At 49.4% G+C, this 19,600-nt stretch overlaps 1 protein-coding gene across 1 annotated transcript in view; it reads right to left on the bottom strand.

The window, feature by feature from the left end:
* The window catches only part of LOC123766071 (proteoglycan-like sulfated glycoprotein papilin), a gene marked incomplete at its 5' end in the record, with an annotated part of 493,143 nt that overhangs the window by 329,838 nt on the left and 143,705 nt on the right, over positions 1-19,600 (bottom strand). The window contains 2 exon segments of the mRNA XM_069321077.1: positions 14,975-15,048; positions 15,161-15,302. Coding sequence (XP_069177178.1) covers positions 14,975-15,048; positions 15,161-15,302 — 216 coding nt within the window.

The following is a 19,600-nucleotide window of genomic DNA, read 5'->3' as shown; positions in this document are numbered from 1 at the left end:
TGGTGGCCGGCCCGGCCTTCTTTTCAGACGCTGCTTGATAGGTGTCCGTTCCCGGGGCGTTTTTCCTGAGGCTTCGCCTCTTTCAGCAGGCCGAATCGGTCCTGTCCGTGACTGGTTCGGCCTTCTCTTTGGCACTTCGCGTCTGGTATTTTGACGCAGGTATCACCATCTCTATGGTGTTCAGGTGGCTTTGTTGACGGTGTCCCACCTGCGAGCTTCGTCTTGGAGACAGTATGACGTTTATTACGTTTTCTCGCGTTTTGTTTCCCCTCCGGCCTGCTCATGAGTCGCCTGAGCCATCCTGGTCCTTGTTCAGGGTGCCTTCTTCTCTTCCCCTCAGTTTGTGGTAGCCCCTTCGGTTTCAGTTTCCTCCTCTTTGGTACTGGTGGTAGCTTTATTGGTGTGCAGCCTTTCTCTGTCCTGGCGACGGTCGAGACGGCTGCTTTCCGGAGGGGTTCTTGGGGTATTGGTACTTGTTTGGTTTGGCCGGGGGGTGCGTCCTGTGTTGTCCAGTTGTGCTTTTTGCTGTTGCCGGCGTACCGTGCCTGGGGATGCGCTGTGGTTGATCCGGTTCCTTCGTTCCCTGTTTTCAGGGCTCGGGTTTCCCGGGTCGTCCGCAGTGTTTTCCTTCTTACTGCGGTCTGTCTTTGCGCCCGTGCTGTTCAGACGTTTGCAGCAATTGCTGCTGTGTTGGTGACGTCTCGGGCTCATTTCGGGCGCAGGGAATTGTGGGTTGCACAGGTTTTTGGCCGCCCATCCATATGTGCGTCTGTTCTTGGGCGTTCTTGTTGCCTTGGGTCGCAGGTTTGCGACCGGTTGTCTTGGCTTTGCGTTGCAGAGTTTGTGGCGGCCGCCTCCCGGGTTAGCCCTTTCTTTTCCTTCTCTTTGGGTATGAAGCTCCAGGGAGCCGTAGGGGCTCCCCACAGAAAACCAGCGTTGAATGTAATGAAACGCCATTTTCTGGGTGAGCCCCGGAGACTCCCTGGAAACCCTCCCTCCCACCGGTCGGCGGTTTTTTCGCGTTGGTTGAAGCTTAACTTCCGAACTGGAGCTTGGCAGCCGGCGCGGTAGGTCCGGGGCTCCCCCCTCCCCCTCCCGGGGTGGGGAGGGCTGCGCGGACGATCGGCGCGGCAGTAAAGTGTGATGTTTGCTTGTTTGCTTGTTTCCTTGGGATTGTAGGGAGTTTTCTACCTCTCTGTTCGGTTTTTGTTGTAGTTTCTTACCATGTGGGGTTTGTTTTGTTACGCCTACCTTTCTGGGTGCCTAACCCCGGTCGATGGCAGATAAGGAAAACCCCCAACCATATGGGGTTTTCCAGGGCCATTGCTCCCTGAAACCTCTCTGAAGGGGCCAGGTTCTGGCGCTGGTCCCTGGTAGGTCTGAACTCCTTAGCTAATGTCCCGGTCTAACATAACATACATTAGCCCGATAAGCTCCAGGGAGCCGTAGGGGCTCACCCAGAAAATGGCGTTTCATTACATTCAACGCTGGTTTTTTTACTGATGTTCTTCTAGAGAATTTTATTGCGAACACGTTGGTACCAAAATGAAATACGTAGCATGAAAACTAAGGTCAGAGGAGTAAAAAGAGTATACACATTTTTGTTTTTACGCTTAAGCGATAAAAACGCAGTGCGCACATTCGGTTGGCTGAGTGACCTTTGCGGAGAGCGCGAAAGTGTTAAAATGGAAAGGTGGTAGAGGCATTAGAGATAGAGGTTTCAAAGCATTACATGACAAAAAACCAGCGATGGATGTAATGAAATGCCATTTTCTGGGTGAGCCCGGAGGTTTCCTGGAGCTTATCGGGCTAATGTATGTTATATTAGACCGGGACATTAGTTAAGGTTGTTCAGACCTACCAGGGATCAGCAGCACCAGAACCTGGCCCCTTCAGAGAGGTTTCAGGGAGCAATGGTTCTGGAAAACCCCCTTGTGGTTGGGGTTTTCCTTATCTGCCATCGACCGGTAAAAGGCACCCAGAAAGGTAGGCATAACAAAACAAACCCCACATGGTAAAAAACTAAAACAAAAATCCAAACAGAGAGGTAGAAACTCCCTACAATCCCAAGGAATCAAGCAAACAAGCAAACATCACACTTTACTGCCGCGCCGATTGTCCGCGCAGTCCTCCCCGCCCTGAGAGGGGAAGGGGGAAGACCAGGACGGCTCAGGAGACGCATGAGCAGGCTGGAGGTGAAACAAAACACGAGAAAGTGTACAGAACGGGGCAGATGTGACTTCCACCCCAAACGCAAGCCGGAGCGGCTCCGCCAGCATCGCACAAAACGAGGCGACAGTAAGAAACATCAAATAACTGTAGTCCTGAAAACCCAAGAGAGGACAAGACAACCCGATGCGAAAGAGAAGACGACCTACGATGAGCAAGAAAAAGGTGCATAAAAACACCAGGAACATCATACTGTTGCCCAAACGAAGCTCGCAGGTGGGACACCAACAAAGCCACCTGATCACCACAGAGATGGTGATACCTGCGTCAAAATACCAGACGTGAAGAGCCAAGGAGAAGGCCGAACCAGTCACATATAAGACCGGTCCAACCTGCCAAAAGAGGTGGAGCTGCGGGAAAACGCACCGCATTCAGACACCTATCAAGCAGCTTCTGAAAATACAGCTGGGTCGGCCACCAAGGGACCATGAGAACTACTCTCTTGGGAATGGGCTCCAACCGAGCCAGAATCCAAAGCAACAGCTGGACTGGGAGAAGAGGAACAGGTACCCCAACCTCGACCAATCCTGCCGAAAGGTATCCACCGTGAACGCCTCGCAGGTGGGTAAGGGCGCCACATAGAATGGGCGATGCCTAAGCCACGCTGACTCGAAGACGTCCATGGCCGGGAGTCCAAACGTCCAGCAGAGCCAACGAAACGAGTCGGCGATGACTGACCAATCCGCGAACAGAGGAATAAACCGAGACAGGCTGTCCGCCACGACATAGGGCACACCCCGGACATGAACCTCACGGTCAGCCAAACCCCGAGAATCCAGCAAACAAGCCACTCGAAGGGACCAACCCCAAAGGTCAAACACCTAAGAGAAACCCTGTGGTTCTGGCAGAGAACCACCAGAGAACAGTCCGATTGGAGTTGAATGGTAGACCACCGAGTGACCCGAACCCTCCGAAGTTCAAACCAGACAGCCACGAACTCCCGGACCGTGCTGTGAGCCCGACAGATGGACAGACCCCACCATCCCCAGCCGACCTGGTGAGCACTGGTCACAAAGTCCCAGCCGAGAGATGACCCATCCGTAAACACATCGAGCGAAGGCTCGGGGAGGTACCAAGACACGGAACCCCGAAAACCCCAAACAGGAAGCTGGTGACGCAGCACCAACACAAGATCTGCGGAGGAACGAACTCAATGATTGCAACAGAGGCGGAAGGGAAGTCTCAGATGGAATCAAACAGTCACCGAAGCCAAACCTGACCCTGCGGGCAGACCAGCACGTCGAAGTTCAAACTCCTGCTCAACTGCTCGAGCAACTGCCGAGCAACCCAGGACCCTTCTCATGAACAGCCAAAGGCGGGACCACAGCCGCATCAACACTACTGGAGGGAAAGACAAGGAGCGGCCCAAGAGCCCTAAACAAGACCCAGCCAGGTCCGAACCCGGAATGGAAACAGATGGAACGGCCTCCAGATCACCAGGAAACCAAACCCGGTGATCAGGAAAGAACTACACCCCTGGCGAGCAGACAAGCAGACCGACTGGGAGCCCACACCAGTAAGTCGTCGAGGTAGGCCAGACACCGAATCCCAAGCAGACTCAGACAGGGCACCAAGATCCGGTAAAGATGCATACAGTATATACACCAAGTGCCAATTACAAACTAGGGAAGGCAACAAAAGCGGTAAGCCTGAAGCCCCACCACCAACTTTGCCAGTCCCGGAAAACTGGAGAGGAACATGTCAAGATTTGACCTGGAGGTCCAGGACCACCATCCAGGCACCCGGCCCCAACAGAAGCCGAACCGGAGACAACAGTCCTCTGATGAGACCATAGAATCCAGGGCGCAGACTGAAGAAGTCCAGAAGAACCACAGATTTGCCAGGCCCGTGTCTGCATAGAGCAGACGGGAACCCCCCAGAAGGATGGGGCGTATCGACCACGTCCAACGCACCCACTAAGATGACATGACGAACCGCAAGGAAAGAAGCCTATCCCGCCAGCCCTGAACCCCCAAAGGGGGAGAAGCCGTCCGCTGCCACCACCAGAGGCCGAAAGAAAACCAAAAGCCCCCACTAACTGCGGGACCATGCGAGAGTCAACAGAGCAAGCTGCTCCCGCAGTGCCCTGTCAACAGCGAAGGTAACAGAGCCCCCTTCCGAAAGAAAAAGTATATATGCACATATACACATATATACATATATATTATGTACATACACATGTATATATACATATACACATACACATATACATACATACACACACAAGGTGTATTACACACTTGCAAATTGGCAAATGGAATTTAATGTTAATAAATGTCATGTTATGGAATGTGGAATAGGAGAACATAGACCCCACACAACCTATATATTATGTGAGAAATCTTTAAAGAATTCTGATAAAGAAAGAGATTTAGGGGGTGGTTCTAGATAGAATACTATCACCTGAGGACCACATAAAGCATATTGTGCGAGGAGCCTATGACACACTTTCTAACTTTAGAATTGCTTTTAAATACATGGATGGCGATATACTAAAGAAATTGTTCACAACTTTTGTTAGGCCAAAGCTAGAATATGCAGCGGTTGTGTGGTGCCCATATCTTAACACTTTGGCGTACCCCGCGCGCCACCCCTCAACTGTGCGATTTGGGCCCCAGGGTGTCACGGGAGCGCGCGTAAATTCTGAAAAGTATATACTCTCTTCAACTTTGTCACCTTAATTCTCGTCCTACAAGATTAAATTTGGTATCATTGTGTTCGCAATAGAATTCTCTACAGCACTAAATGCATATAAACTCCAAAAGCCTGGCTAATTACTAGCAGCAAACAGAGAAAGTGCAAACGAGTTACCCAGGAGCGCGCAAACGCAATAAAATGTTTTCACTATTTTCACTCTGGTCACCTCAATTTTCGTCCTAGGTCTTTCATTTTGGTCTCAATGGGTTCGCAATAGAATTCTCTAAAGGAACATTAGCATATAAAATAAAAAACCTGGTCACGCTCCAACCGCCGACGAGTTGAAGACAGGCCACGCGTTAGCCGCGAGTGAGTGCTCAGACGCCTTCCAGCTACACTCCCAATTCCCGCCCTTTTCAAGCCTTTCTTTCGCAATTTTCTTCCTGGAAGGGCCTTGTTCATGATCACTATCCATCGTGGAGTAAGCGTAGATAGTTTCTAAAGCCGCAGTAAGAAATATAGCCATGGAAAATAGCCGAAATGTTCACACACGTTTGAGATGCGAGGGGAGGCAACATTGGTCACAACAGTGGAGCGAAAACAATGGGCCGACGGCGTGTGCCGAGCTGCCTGTGGGCCACGAGGCACAACAAAGAAAAAGGGACGACATCGGCGCGCATTTTAAAACCAGTCCCGAAAAAATCGGATAAAAACCTGATTTTTGGCGATTATTTAAAGTGAATGACGCAATGCTGCGTCATCCCCGGCATTACCGACAGTAAACGGATGACGCAATGCTGCATCATGCCCAGGGCGAAAGTGTTAAGAAGCACATCAACAAACTGGAAAAGGTGCAAAGACATGCTACTAAGTGGCTCCCAGAACTGAAGGGCAAGAGCTATGAGGAGAGGTTAGAGGCATTAAATATGCCAAAACTAGAAGACAGAAGAAAAAGAGGTGATATGATTACTACATACAAAATAGTAACAGGAATTGATAAAATCGATAGGGAAGATTTCCTGAGACCTGGAACTTTAAGAACAAGAGGTCATAAATTTAAACTAGCTAAACACAGATGCCGAAGAAATATAAGAAAATTAACTTTCGCAAACAGAGTGGTAGACGGTTGGAACATGTTAGGTGAGAAGGTGGTGGAGGCCAAGACCGTCAGTAGTTTCAAAGCGTTATATGACAAAGAGTGCTGCGAAGATGGGATACCATAAGCGTAGCTCTCATCCTGTAACTACACTCAGGTAATTACACTTAGGTAATTACACATGCATATACACATGTGCACACACACACAGGTCATGCCCTTCAAGAAGACCTGGACAAAATAAGTATATGGAGCACCACATGGCAAATGGAATTTAATGTTAATAAATGTCATGTTATGGAATGTGGAATAGGAGAACATAGACCCCACACAACCTATATATTATGTGAGAAATCTTTAAAGAATTCTGATAAAGAAAGAGATCTAGGAGTGGTTCTAGATAGAAAACTATCACCTGAGGACCACATAAAGAATATTGTGCAAGGAGCCTATGCTATGCTTTCTAACTTCAGAATTGCATTTAAATACATGGATGGCGATATACTAAAGAAATTGTTCATGACTTTTGTTAGGCCAAAGCTAGAATATGCAGCTGTTGTGTGGTGCCCATATCTTAAGAAGCACATCAACAAACTGGAAAAGGTGCAAAGACATGCTACTAAGTGGCTCCCAGAACTGAAGGGCAAGAGCTACGAGGAGAGGTTAGAAGCATTAAATATGCCAAAACTAGAAGACAGAAGAAAAAGAGGTGATATGATCACTACATACAAAATAGTTACAGGAATTGATAAAATCGACAGGGAAGACTTCCTGAGACCTGGAATTTCAAGAACAAGAGGTCATAGATTTAAACTAGCTAAACACAGATGCCGAAGAAATATAAGAAAATTCACCTTCGCAAATAGAGTGGTAGACGGTTGGAACAAGTTAAGTGAGAAGGTGGTGGAGGCCAAGACCGTCAGTAGTTTCAAAGCGTTATATGACAAAGAGTGCTGGGAAGACGGGACACCACGAGCGTAGCTCTCATCCTGTAACTACACTTAGGTAATTACACTTAGGTAATTACAGTGTACACATGTACATGCACATGTGTACACACACACGTGTGTACACGTCTATTAAACACAAGGGACACACGCACTAGGGGACACAGGTGGAAACTGAGTGCCCAAATGAGCCACAGAGATATTAGAAAGAACTTTTTTAGTGTCAGAGTGGTTGACAAATGGAATGCATTAGGAAGTGATGTGGTGGAGGCTGACTCCATACACAGTTTTAAGTGTAGATATGATAGAGCCCAATAGGCTCAGGAACGTGTACACCTGTTGATTGACGGTTGAGAGGCAGGACCAAAGAGCCAGAGCTCAACCCCCAGCAAGCACAATTAGGTGAGTACACATACACATGAAAAACAATTACAAGCTGCCGACCAGTGGGCAGAGAGCACCACGCCAGCCAGGCGAAGAAGGCCCACCTCGACAAAAAAAAACAATGTCCCAGCACGACCACAACACTGGCCAAGACCCAAAAAGATCAGTCTGCAAGCCAAGAAGACTCCGGAACCCCAGAAGGCAGAACCGGGTCACACACGAGGAAACAAAGCCCCCTGAACCCACTAAGAGGGACCAAGAGGAAGAAACCTCCAGAACGAAACCAAAGAATCCAAAGGAATCCAGAATCGAACCAGGGGGAGTCCAAACCACCACATTTGCCTGCTGAGATACACCACAGAAAGGCAAAGCACAGCCCCCAGACAGAACCCCCCAAGGAAACGGTCAAAACAGACCAAAAACCGAGGGACAAGGTGTAGGAGCAAGCATAAACAGACAGGGACACTGAGCCCAAACCTAGGGCCCAGACCCAAAACAGACAAAATAGAAAACTCGATGTAAAATCAACACTCAAACGTTCCCAGAGGAACAGAAGATGGGCAGAAAACACCAGAAAAGCAAAGAAAAGACAGTAGGAGAATAAAACCCCTGAAAGAGGTGAAAAAACTCACCCAAGACCAAAAACCGAGGGACAAGGTGCGGGAGCAAGCATAAACAGACAGGGACACTGAGCCCAAACCTAGGGCCCAGACCCAAAACAGACAAAATGGAAAACTCGGTGTAAAATCAACACTCAAACGTTCCTAGAGGAACAGAAGACGGGCAGAAAACACCAGAAAAGCAAAGAAAAGACAGCAAGAGAATAAAACCCCTGAAAGAGGTGAAAAAACTCACCCAAGACGCTCGCTCGCACACCCAGGTGCATGTAAACAAACCGCAACGCTGCCCTGGTGGCCACGCTGGGAAACTGGTAGAAGAAAATGGCCACCAGAACAGAGAGCTGTGATTGACACAAAAGATACGAAAACACGCCAACAAAAGTGGGAAGAAAGCAGACTGGATGGGCGAAAAACTCCGCTCAGAAGCAGAAAACCCAGGCAAGGGCAAACAGCCCCAGAACTACTAGCAGGCATCCCTCACAGCCCCGGGAACCCGCAACAGAGGCCCTGGGGCAGAGCCGTTCTCCAAGCCCTCCGACATTAAAGAAAAACAGTCTCCGTGGTGCAGTGGTAAGACACTCGCCTGGCGTTCCACGAGCGCTTTGTCATGGGTTCGTATCCTGGCCTTGGAGGATTTACTGGGCACAAATCCTTAACTGTAGCCTCTGTTTAATGCAACAGTAAAATGTGTACTTGGTTGTAAAAATGATTCTTCGCGGCGGGGATCATATTCCAGGGACCTGCCCGAAACCATACGCGTACTAGTGGCTGTACAAGAATGTAGGAACTCTTGCATATATCTACAAAAAAAAAAAAAAAAAAAAAAAAAAAAAAAAGGAAGAGTCCAGGGGAAAGGCAGCAAGAAAGGGCCGCTGGTAAGACCCAGAAGGCTTGGCAGGAGGAACAGGCTCGAAAGCCTCCGTCCCCAACCTGAACGGGGCAGCCCTCGAAACCGCCCGAGTCTCGGCCCCAACTAAACCCCACCCCGACCCCGAAACCCGCAGATGGTCTAGAGTCGGGAACAGGGAGGGAAAGGGGCGAACAGCACCTAACCAAAACGGGGCGGCCCCGAGGCATCCAAGTGGGAAACCAACCTAGTTGCAGCAACCTAACCTAGCTTACAACACAGATGCCGCCTATACTCTGAACAGTAATAACATCGGGAGAGTACTGGAGAACAAGCAGAGAATATCTCTCGCAAGACTCTGGGTCAAGGTGTCAGTGACCCAACAGGCAACATGACGGAGGTAAAAGTGGCGACTGTCACCTGGAGACAAGGGCACAACAACCAACAATCCCGTACAAGACGGGTTGGAACCTGGAAGACACATTCAATTGTCCACCGAGCCCCGACAGGGGTTTCCAGGGCCCGTAGGGTAACAACTACGGGAAGCCCGGGCAAGGTGTTGCTAACCGGTTAAGAAACCTGAAATAACAAGGGAGTAGAGGACAACACTGAAAACCCCAGCGACGTGTACAATCATGGGGGGCCAAGCAGAGGGCCACCAAACACTACCAGTGGAACTATAGCCACACTAGGCAGACCCCCACCAGGCAAATGAAAATAAAAACAAAAGAAAAACCCTGCAAAAGTACACCATCCCCAGAGGCAACAGGAACCAGTCGCCGCTTAGGTGGCAGGTCGTGCAACACCTTGATGCCCTAACCAGCACAATACTAGTCCCTACCCAGGGCCAAACAAGGGCCCCAAGCCCTAGCTGGCCTCAAGGGCGAGGCAAATGCCGAGCAGCAAGAACCTCTATGGGAATGGTTCCCGAATGCCCCCAGGGAAGATAACCCTGTCACGCAGGGGCAGTACTCACAGGGCGCTTAGGGAAGGAAGCCCCTAAGCGCATGCAGCCCTGGTACTGATGAGGAACACCTGGCCACCGCACAAAACAACACATGGCAGTGAACGCCACACAAGGCAAACACCGCCTAGGAAACTGAGGCCAGAGAAGCGTCTATCCCGGTTGACATTAGCTTACGAACTGATGCTAGGCAGCCGGCGGGGTGAGGTCCGGGGCTCCCCCCCCTCCCCCTCTCAGGGCGGGGAAGGCTGCGCAGACAATCGGCGCGGCAGTAAAGTGTGATGTTTGCTTGTTTGCTTGTTTGCTTGTTTCCTTGGGATTGTTGGGAGTTTCTACCTCTGTTCATTTTTTTGTTTTAGTTTTTTACCATGTGGGGTTTGTTTTGTTATGCCTACCTTTCTGGGTGCCTAACCCCGGTCGATGGCAGGTAAGGAAAACCCCCAACCACAGGGGGTTTTCCAGGTTCATTGCTCCCTGAAAGCTCTCTGAAGGGGCCAGGCTCTGGCTCATGGTTCCTGGTAGATCTGAACTCCATAGCTAATGTCCCGGTCTAATGTAAAATACATTAGCCTGATAAGCTCCATGGAGCCATAGGGGCACCTTTCAGAAAAGACCTCAACCTCAAGCAGAGGAAAGGCTATCACCCAAACAAAACAACCGGAACAAGCCCTAAGCCTAAAACCAACTAAGTCACCAGGAACATACAGCAAGAAGCTGAGAACAGACCAATGGAAGGGCAAGACTACAGGAAACCAAGAGGCAAGGAATCCAGGTGTGAGGCCCTGATACCTGCTTGATACCTGCTTGATGGGGTTCTGGGAGTTCTACTTCCCAAGCCCGACCCGAGGACAGGCTCATCGTGTGAGAGCTTGGTCCACTAGGCTGTTGCTTGGAATGGCCCGCAGATATCCACCAGAGCCCGGTTGGTCCTGCACTCTTTGGAGAAAATTATCTATTTTTCTCTTGAAGATGTCCATGATTGTTCGAACAGACTAACACCCCCATGTCCAGGTTCCTATAATTAAACCGGGAAGCCACGGGGGGGCATAAGTTAACCCTTAAACTGCGCAACGCGCCTTCAGGCTCACGTCTGGTTTGCGCAACGCGCCTCCGGGTATTTGTATTTTTCACGTTCCATTCAAATCTCCCGCGGCTACATGGGGTTCACATCAGCTTGCTCAGGGCTCTTGTAAACAGACGCCATCTTTAAAAAAAATCGTGGTCCACATTCCCGGGTGTGGGAGCCTCAGTAGTGTGTGAGCAACCAAGGCTGGCGCTCGCAGCATGAGCGCACAGCACTGCTGTTCAGCATGTGACCACAGCATCACCTAATAATGTCAATATATATATATATAACTTGTATTATTTAGCTATGATAGTGTTATATTAGAGCCTGAGTGTGATAATGACTGGGTACAATGTTCAAATATCATTGATTCAATGCTGTTCACGATGTTCACAGCGCTAGCCACAGCACCACAGCATTATTTCGTTCATCTAGGAATCTTCAAATGATTTCTTAGGTTCCTTTTCAAAATAAATGTGTGGTCAATTATTCATTTACAGGAATTAGTGACCAGGATTGTGATAATAGCAGGATTGTGGTTATAATTAGCGTTATGCGTAGTATTGTGGAAGGAGGAATTTTGATGAGGGAGGGAGGGCGAGAATTGAGGTAGCCTCATTGTGTGTGTGTGGCTGCCACTCTTGTTTTGCTCACCATACTAGCTTAGTGGTTCGCTATGGGCAACACATATGTACATGGGTATATATAGTGTGTGTATATAGTGTAAGAACAGCAGCAGGAGAATGTTGAGAGGAGCTATTTTGGTGAGGGAGGTGACGTAATCGTAGCGTCGTCTGCTGTGTGATTTTTCATGCAGTGTATGGTGGCCACTGTACTGTTTGGACACAATACCGGCTTACTTGCATAGTTCTGGTAAATAAAACATGTAGATAGGTATATAGAACACGTGTAATAAGAACTATAAAAATATGGTGGGAGGAGCAATGTTGGCGAGTAAGATGTTGGAGTGAGGGAGACTGGCTGGGTGTGGCTGCTCTCACTCGAGGTGTTCTGAATGTGTTCATGGCCAAATGCTCCTATTGGCCCATAAGAGGCAGCTGCTATTGGCCCATACGAGGCAGCTGCTACTGGCCCATACGAGGCAGCTGCTATTGGCCCATACAAGGCAGCTGCTATTGGCCCATACGAGGCAGCTGCTGTTGGCCCATACGGGGCAGCTGATATTGGCCCATACGAGGCAGCTCCTATTGGCCCATACGAGGCAGCTCCTATTGGCCCATACGAGGCAGCTCCTATTGGCCCATACGAGGCAGCTCCTATTGGCCCATACGCGGCAGCTGCTATTGGCCCATGCGAGGCAGATGCTATTGGCCCATACGAGGCAGCTGCTATTGGCCCATACGGGGCAGCTGCTATTGGCCCATACGAAGCAGCTGCTACGCTGTGTTCTGAATGTGTTGATGGTGAATGAATATAGTGTGTGACAGTGTATAGTATGTAAATAGATTGTATATATACACAAATTAGCATGATACATAGTAAATATGTGCTGCATATGTGTACACAAGTTTCATGCACGTAACACAGTGTCTACAGACAGTACGGATGTTGTACTGCGATATTATAGTGTACATGTTCATTATACATTGGATTGGCACATAAAAACAATGAAAATGTATTTGGAAAGGTGCGCAAAAATGAACGAAAATATATTCGCGGCAACTCGCGCGCCCCGCCCCGAGCGCCCCACCGCCCCCGAGAGATTACGGCACGGGCGCACGGGGAATGATGACGTCATGCCCCAACTTCCGGACCCCATAGCAGCCAAAGTAAGTACAATTTCGACTTTTTTTTTACATACCCATACTGAGGGAAAGGTTTTTGACACTTTAAAAAGAAAAAAGAATTTTTTCCAGAGAATTTATTTCCTGCGCACTGCGGGGGTGTCACATTTGGAGGCAACGCAGTTAAGGGGTTAAGGCAACCAACCTAGCTTGTTGCAGCAACCTACACTGCATATGCAACACTGAAGCTGCCTGCACCCGAATATCATCATCAGTGGACTGGGCAAATTGAGGTACAAGCAAGGAACACCACTCGCAGGACTCCAGGTCAAAGGTGTCATTGACCCAACAGGCAGCATGGCGAGGGCAAAGAAGGTGAATGTCACCCTGAGACAAGGGGACAGAGCAACCTTCAAACTCACACGAAGCGAGGTGGGACTCAAGAGGTCTCCTCCATCTGACCAATGAGCCCCAAAGGCTCATAGCCCTTAGGACCCTTTGACTGACTGCTAAGGGAAGCCCAGGCACAGTACTGCTAACTGGCTATCCCAGAGCTACCAAGCAAACAAACAAAAGCTAAACCCCCTGCAACGTGAGCAATCACGGGGACCTAGCAGAGGGCCACCAAAATCATACAAGTGGTCCTACAGCTACACCAGGCAGACCCCCCACCAGGCAAAGCAAAACAAAACAAAAGAAAACCCCCACAAAAGCACAAAGTCTCCAGGGGAACAGAAACGATCGCTATGTATATATCACACAGCTGCACAATACCTTATGCCCCACAGTGACAATGCTACCTCCTACCCATGGTCAAACAGGAGTAAGAAAACCTCAGCTGAACCCCAAGGGCGGGCAATCACGAAGTAGCAAAAGAACCACACGGAGGTAGCCTCCTGAATGGTTCATGGAAGGTAACCCTAAACTGTAAGGGCAGTACTTACAGGGCACCTAGGGAAAGTGGCCCTAGGTGCATGCAGCCCCAGTACTCTTGTGTTACTCCTGGTTCACACATCACCACACAGTAGAACAACACCATTATGGACAGCACTGCTCAAAAGGATGGAGCCAGAGTCGGCCAACTGCCACCAAACACAACAGCCTGTGAACTGGAGTAGGGTAGCTAGCATGGGAGGTCTGGGACCCCTCTTCTCCCTCCCGGGGAGGGGGAATTTGCGTAGAAAGCAGTGGCTGCAGTGGTGTCATGCTTGTTTGCTTGTCTGTAGTTTGATTTGGAATTCCTACCTTTCTAGGTGCCTGACCTGGTAGATTGCAAACATAAGACTGCTTCCAATTACGTGGTGGTGTCTATAGGCTATTGCTCCTAAAACTCCACTGATTGACTGTTGCCACAGTCTAATATATACACACATCAGCTCAGTATAGCTTCGGGGAGCCGAAGGGGCTCTCCACAGAAAAACTAAGAAAAAATAAATAAAAAACATTGAAATAATTAGGTAATAATACCTCTGTGGCAACTCCCGCCTGACAGCTCAGGTGGAGCTGACTGCCTCAGACGATTATTCTGTCAACACCTCAATTTTGCCAGACTTCTTTACCCTATTGTGGCCAAAATATGTCACCTATGATCCTCCAGGTCGGTCGGCCGAGCGGACAGCACGCTGGACTTGTGATCCTGTGGTCCCGGGTTCGATCCCGGGCACCGGCGAGAAACAATGGGCAGAGTTTCTTTCATCCTATGCCCCTGTTACCTAGCAGTAAAATAGGTACCTGGGTGTTAATCAGCTGTCACGGGTTGCTTTCTGAGGGTGGAGGCCTGGTCGAGGACCGGGCCGCGGGGACACTAAAAGCCCCGAAATCATCTCAAGATAATCCCCTCCTGTGGTCAGGGAACACAAATGAATACTTTTATAAAACAAATTTTTTGTTTAACTTGTTTTTGTCTTGCGCACACCAATATTGATCACTATTAAGGCTGTAGCAGCTGAAGAATTAATGAAGTTCAATGTGATGGTATTTATCCCACAACTATGATATTTTTGCCTTCTTTACCTAAGGGTACCTAATTTTCTTAAAGCAGTTGCTCATTTTGTTGTGCCTATTCTTTCTGTTGGGTTTCTACTCAGTTTTAGGATATCCTTCGATACCCATGCTCTTCTTGTCTAATAGAGTGAGCCAAGAGTGGCCTGGTGTAATTCCTAATGCAGCACCAGTTTTTTATAGTTCATGGAGCTACTGAGGGCCCACCGGAAAGGTCATTTCATTCCCGTCAATGCATGATTTTTCTTTTAGTTCCTTCCATAACAAATTTATCAAAACAAAGGAATGCATATTTCATAGATTACAATAAAATGACTTAAATTTTACCTGAATAATTTACATTACTATATATTAATTTATTGTACAGGATTTTGACATTAAATTAATTTAAATGAATCATTTAAGAGTGCATACACTATAATACAAAATATTACTCACCTCATCTCCATCACACCAAGACTCATCATCTTCGCTCTCTACATCAACGCTGCCTCCCACGTCCAGCACCTCATCTACAGTAAATTGATGATAAAAGTAAATAATATGACCACCTCAGAAGAAATATAAAAAAGTCAAACAAATAATACAACTTCATCTACATTTGCAAGCACTCATATATCTCACCATCACCACAAGGGTTGTTGTTGCAGGAGTCAATGGAATAGGGAATGATATTGCTGTCACACTGCACAGCTGTTGCAAGCTTCTTGCCTACATAGCAAAGAATTTTACGATGTTTAGTACCACCTCCACACTCTCTATCACACTGAAAAATAGAAAAGAAAATGCAGCAAATGTAGTATACAACAAAAAGTCAAAGTACATTTAGAGTAAGACATACTGTACTTCACACAATTATGAAAAAAACAGCGTTGAATGTAATGAAACACCATTTTCTCGGTGAGCCCCGGAGGCTCCCTGGAGCTTATCGGGCTAATGTATGCTATATTAGACCGGGACATTAGCTATGGAGTTCAGACCTACCAGGGACCAGCGCCAGAACCTAGGCCTCTTCAGAGAGGTTTCTGGGAGCAATGGCCCTGGAAAATCCCCTTGTGATTCGGGGTTTTGCTTATCTGCCATCGACTGGGGTTAGACACCTAGAAAGGTAGGCATAACAAAACAATCCCCACATGGTAAGAAACTAAAACAAAAATACGAACAGAGGTTGTCAAAACAGCCTGGTTGTGGCTGTGGTTGGAGCCACAACCGGACCAACCGGGCTGTGGTGGGTATGTGGGCCTGCGGGCCGCTCCAAGCAACAGCCTGGTGGACCAAACTCTCACAAGTCGAGCCTGGCCTCGGGCCGGGCTTGGGGAGTAGAAGAACTCCCAGAACCCCATCAACCAGGTATCAACCAGGTATCAACCAGAGAGGTAGAAACTCCCTACAATCCCAAGGAAACAAGCAAACATCACACTTTACTGCTGCGCTGATTGTCCGCACAGCCATCCCCACCCTGAGAGGGGGAGGAGGGGCTCCGGAACTCACCGCACCGGCTACCTAGCACCAGTTCGGAAGCTAAGTTTCAACCAACGCAAAAAAAACACCGACAAGTGGGAGGGAGGGTTGCTAGGGAGCCTCCGGAGCTCACCCAGATAATGGTGTTTCATTACATTCAATGCTGGTTTTCTGTGGGGAGCCCCTACAGCTCCCTGGAGCTTCATACCCAAAGAGAAGGAAAAGCAAGGGCTGACCTGGAAGGCGGCCGCCACAAACTCCGCAACGCGAAGGCCAGACAACAGGCAGCCACCAGCAACCCAAAGCAACACAAGAACGCACAGGAGAAGACACGCTCACAAATGAACGGGTGGCAAGGAACCTGTGCGACCCCCAAATCCTCGTGCCCGAAATGAGCCCAAGACATCACCAAACACGGCAGCTAAAGCTACAAACATCCGAACGGCACTGGCGCAAGGATAGACCGCAGGCTGGTAGACTTCCCGAGCCCTAAAACAGGGAATGAAGGGAACCAGATCAACCCAAAGCGCATCCCCATCCACGGCACGCAAAGAGCCACAACCGGACAGCACATGTCAAACCCCTGGCCGAACCAACCAAGCATCAATAACCCAGGACCCCTCCGGAAAGCAGCCATCTCGACCATCGCCAGAAGGATGGAGAAAAGCTGCAAGCATACAAACCCACCACCTGTGCTAAAAGAGCAGAAACCTCTGTGCTGGAGCAGAGCTGGAAGCTCCCCGACCCGACCCACAGAGGCCAATGCCAACAAAGTATGGCCTTTGAAAAACAATCTTGAACCGAAGGAGTTACCACAAACTGAGGAGAGGAAGGATAAAAGGGCACCCTGGTCAAGGACCAGGACGGCTCAGGAAAGAGAAAACAACCTACGAAGAGCAAGAAAATGGCGAATAGAGACGCCAGGAACATCATACTGTCGCCGAGACGAAACTCGCAGGTGGGACACTATTAACTAAGCCACCTGATCACCAGTGAGATGGTGATATATCCGTGTCAGCAGGGCAGATGCAAAGAGCTGAGGAGCAGACCGAACCAGTCACGTACAGGACTGGTCCGACCTGCCAAAAGAGGCTGAGCCGCAGGAAACGCCCCGGGTTCGGACACCTTTCAAGCAGCGTCTGAAAACAAAGCTGGGCTGGCTACCAAGAGACCACAAGGACTACTCTGCAAGGGAAGGACTCCAACCGAGCCAGAACCCGAAGCAACAGCTGGACTGGGAGAAGAGGAACAAGTAACTCCACCTCGACCAGTCCTGCCAAAGGCATCCACCGTAAAAGCCTCGCAGGCGGGTAAGGGCGCCACAGAATGGGAGATGCCGAGACCACGCCAACGCGAAGATGTCCATGTCCAGGAGTCCATACGTCCGGCAAAGCCAACAAAACGAGTTGACGATGACCGGCCTAAAATTAAACAGAAGAATGAACTGAGACAGGCCGTCCGCCAGGACGTAGGAGACCCCTGACATGAAACGCACTGCTAGCCAAACCTTGAGGATCCAGCAGACGAGCCACCCGAAGGGACCAACCCCAAAGGTCAAGGACCGAAGAGAACCCCCGTGGTTAAGGTAAAGAACCATCGAAAAACAATTCAAATGGAGCCGGATGGGAGAGCCCCGAGTGACCCGAACCCTCCGAAGCACAAACCAGACAGCCACGAACTCCTGAAACGTGCTGTGAGCCCGATGGACAGACGGACCCCACCATCCCTGGTTGGCCTGGTGAGCACTGGCCACAAAGCCCCAGCTGAGAGATGACCCATCCGTGAACACATCGAGCGAAGGCTCGGGGAGGCACCAAGGCATGAAACCCTGAAAACCCCAAAGAGGAAGCCAGTGATGCAGCACCAACACAAGATCCCTGGAGGACGAACCCAACGAATGCGAAAGAGGTGGAAGGGGAGTCCCCTAAGGAACCAAACAGACGCCGAAGCCAAACCCGACCTGACGGGCAGACCAGCACGGCGAAGTTAAACTCCCCGCACAACCGCTCAAGCAACCGCCGAGTGACCCGGGACCCCCCTCATAAACAGCCAAAGATGGGACCACAGCCGCAGCAATGCTTCTGGAGGGAAAGACAAAGAAATGGTCCAAGAGAACTAAACAAGACCCAGCCAGGTCCGAACCCGGGACGGAACCAGATGGAGCAGCCTCCAGATCACCAGGAATCCAAACCCGGCAGTCTGGAAAGAACCACACCCCTAGTTAGCAGACAACCTGACCGACTGTGAGCCCAAACCAGTCAGTCTTCAAAGTAGGCGAGAAAGCGAATCCTGAGCAGACGCAGACAGGTCACCAAGATCCGGTAAAGATGCGAAATACACTAAGTGCCAATTACAAACTAGGGAAGGCAACAAAAGCAGCACGCTTGAAGCCTCACCACTAACTGTGCCAGTGCCTGAACCCTGGAGAGGAACGTGCCAAAAAGTGACCCATAGGTCCAGGGACACCATCCAGGCCCCCGACCGCAACAGAAGCCGGACCGGAGACAACAGTCTTCCAAAGAGGGCAAAGAATCCAGGAACACAGACTGCATAAATCCAGAAGAACCAACCGCAAGGCCCATGTCTGCACTGGAACAGGCGGAAACCTCGGAAAGATGGGGCACAACGACCACGTCCAACACACCCACACCAAGATGACATGATGAAGCGCAAGAGGAGATGCCCATCCCGCCTGCCCCGAACCCTCCAAAGGGGGCAGAAGCCGCCTGACACCACCAGAGGCTGGAAGACAACCACAAGCGAGAGCCAACAGAGCAAGCTGCTCCCCCAGCGCCCCATCAACAGCGAACGGAATGGAACCCCTTCCGAAAGAAAATGTATATATATAAATACACACATACATACATGTACATATATATACATATAAATAAATATATACATACACACAAAATGCATAAAAACATACATACATGTAAATAAAATTGAAAAATTACATTAAAGAAAAGAAAAGACAAGCCGCCGACCAGTCGGCAGAGAGCACCACGCCGGCCAGATGAAGAAGGCACCAAGAGCACAAAAACAGCACCAAAAGGCCCACCTCGACAACAAAAACCCAAGGCCCCGGCACGACCACAACATGTGCTAAGTCCCCAAAAGATCAGCCTGCAAACCAGGAAGACCTCGGAACCCTAGAAGGCAGAACCGGGTCACAAATGAGGTAACAAAAGCCCCCTGAACCCACAAAGGGATCCCAAGAGGAAGAAACCTCTGGAACGAAACCAAAGAACCCAAAGGAACCCGGAATCGAACCTGGGGAAGCCCAAACTACCACATTTGCCGGCGGAATTACACCACAGCAGGGCAAAAGCACAGCACCCAGACAGAATCCCCAGGGAAACGGCCAAAACAGACCAAAAACTAGAGAACAAGGTGTGGGAGCAAGCATAAACAGACAGGGACACTGAGCCCAAACCCTAGGGCACAGACCCAAAACAGACAGAAAATGCAAAAACCGGTGTAAAACCAACATCCAAGCATTTCCAAAGGAACAGAAGATACGCATAAAACCCCAGAAAAGCAAAGAAACGGCAATAGGAGGATAAAACCCCTGAAAGGAGTGAAAAAACTCATCCAAAATGCGAG

The sequence above is a fragment of the Procambarus clarkii genome, chromosome 9 (genome assembly GCF_040958095.1).
Source record: "Procambarus clarkii isolate CNS0578487 chromosome 9, FALCON_Pclarkii_2.0, whole genome shotgun sequence".
Lineage (NCBI taxonomy): Eukaryota > Metazoa > Arthropoda > Malacostraca > Decapoda > Cambaridae > Procambarus > Procambarus clarkii.
The sequence above is the reverse complement of the archived record's forward strand: the minus strand, read 5'-3'. Positions and strand labels throughout refer to the sequence as shown.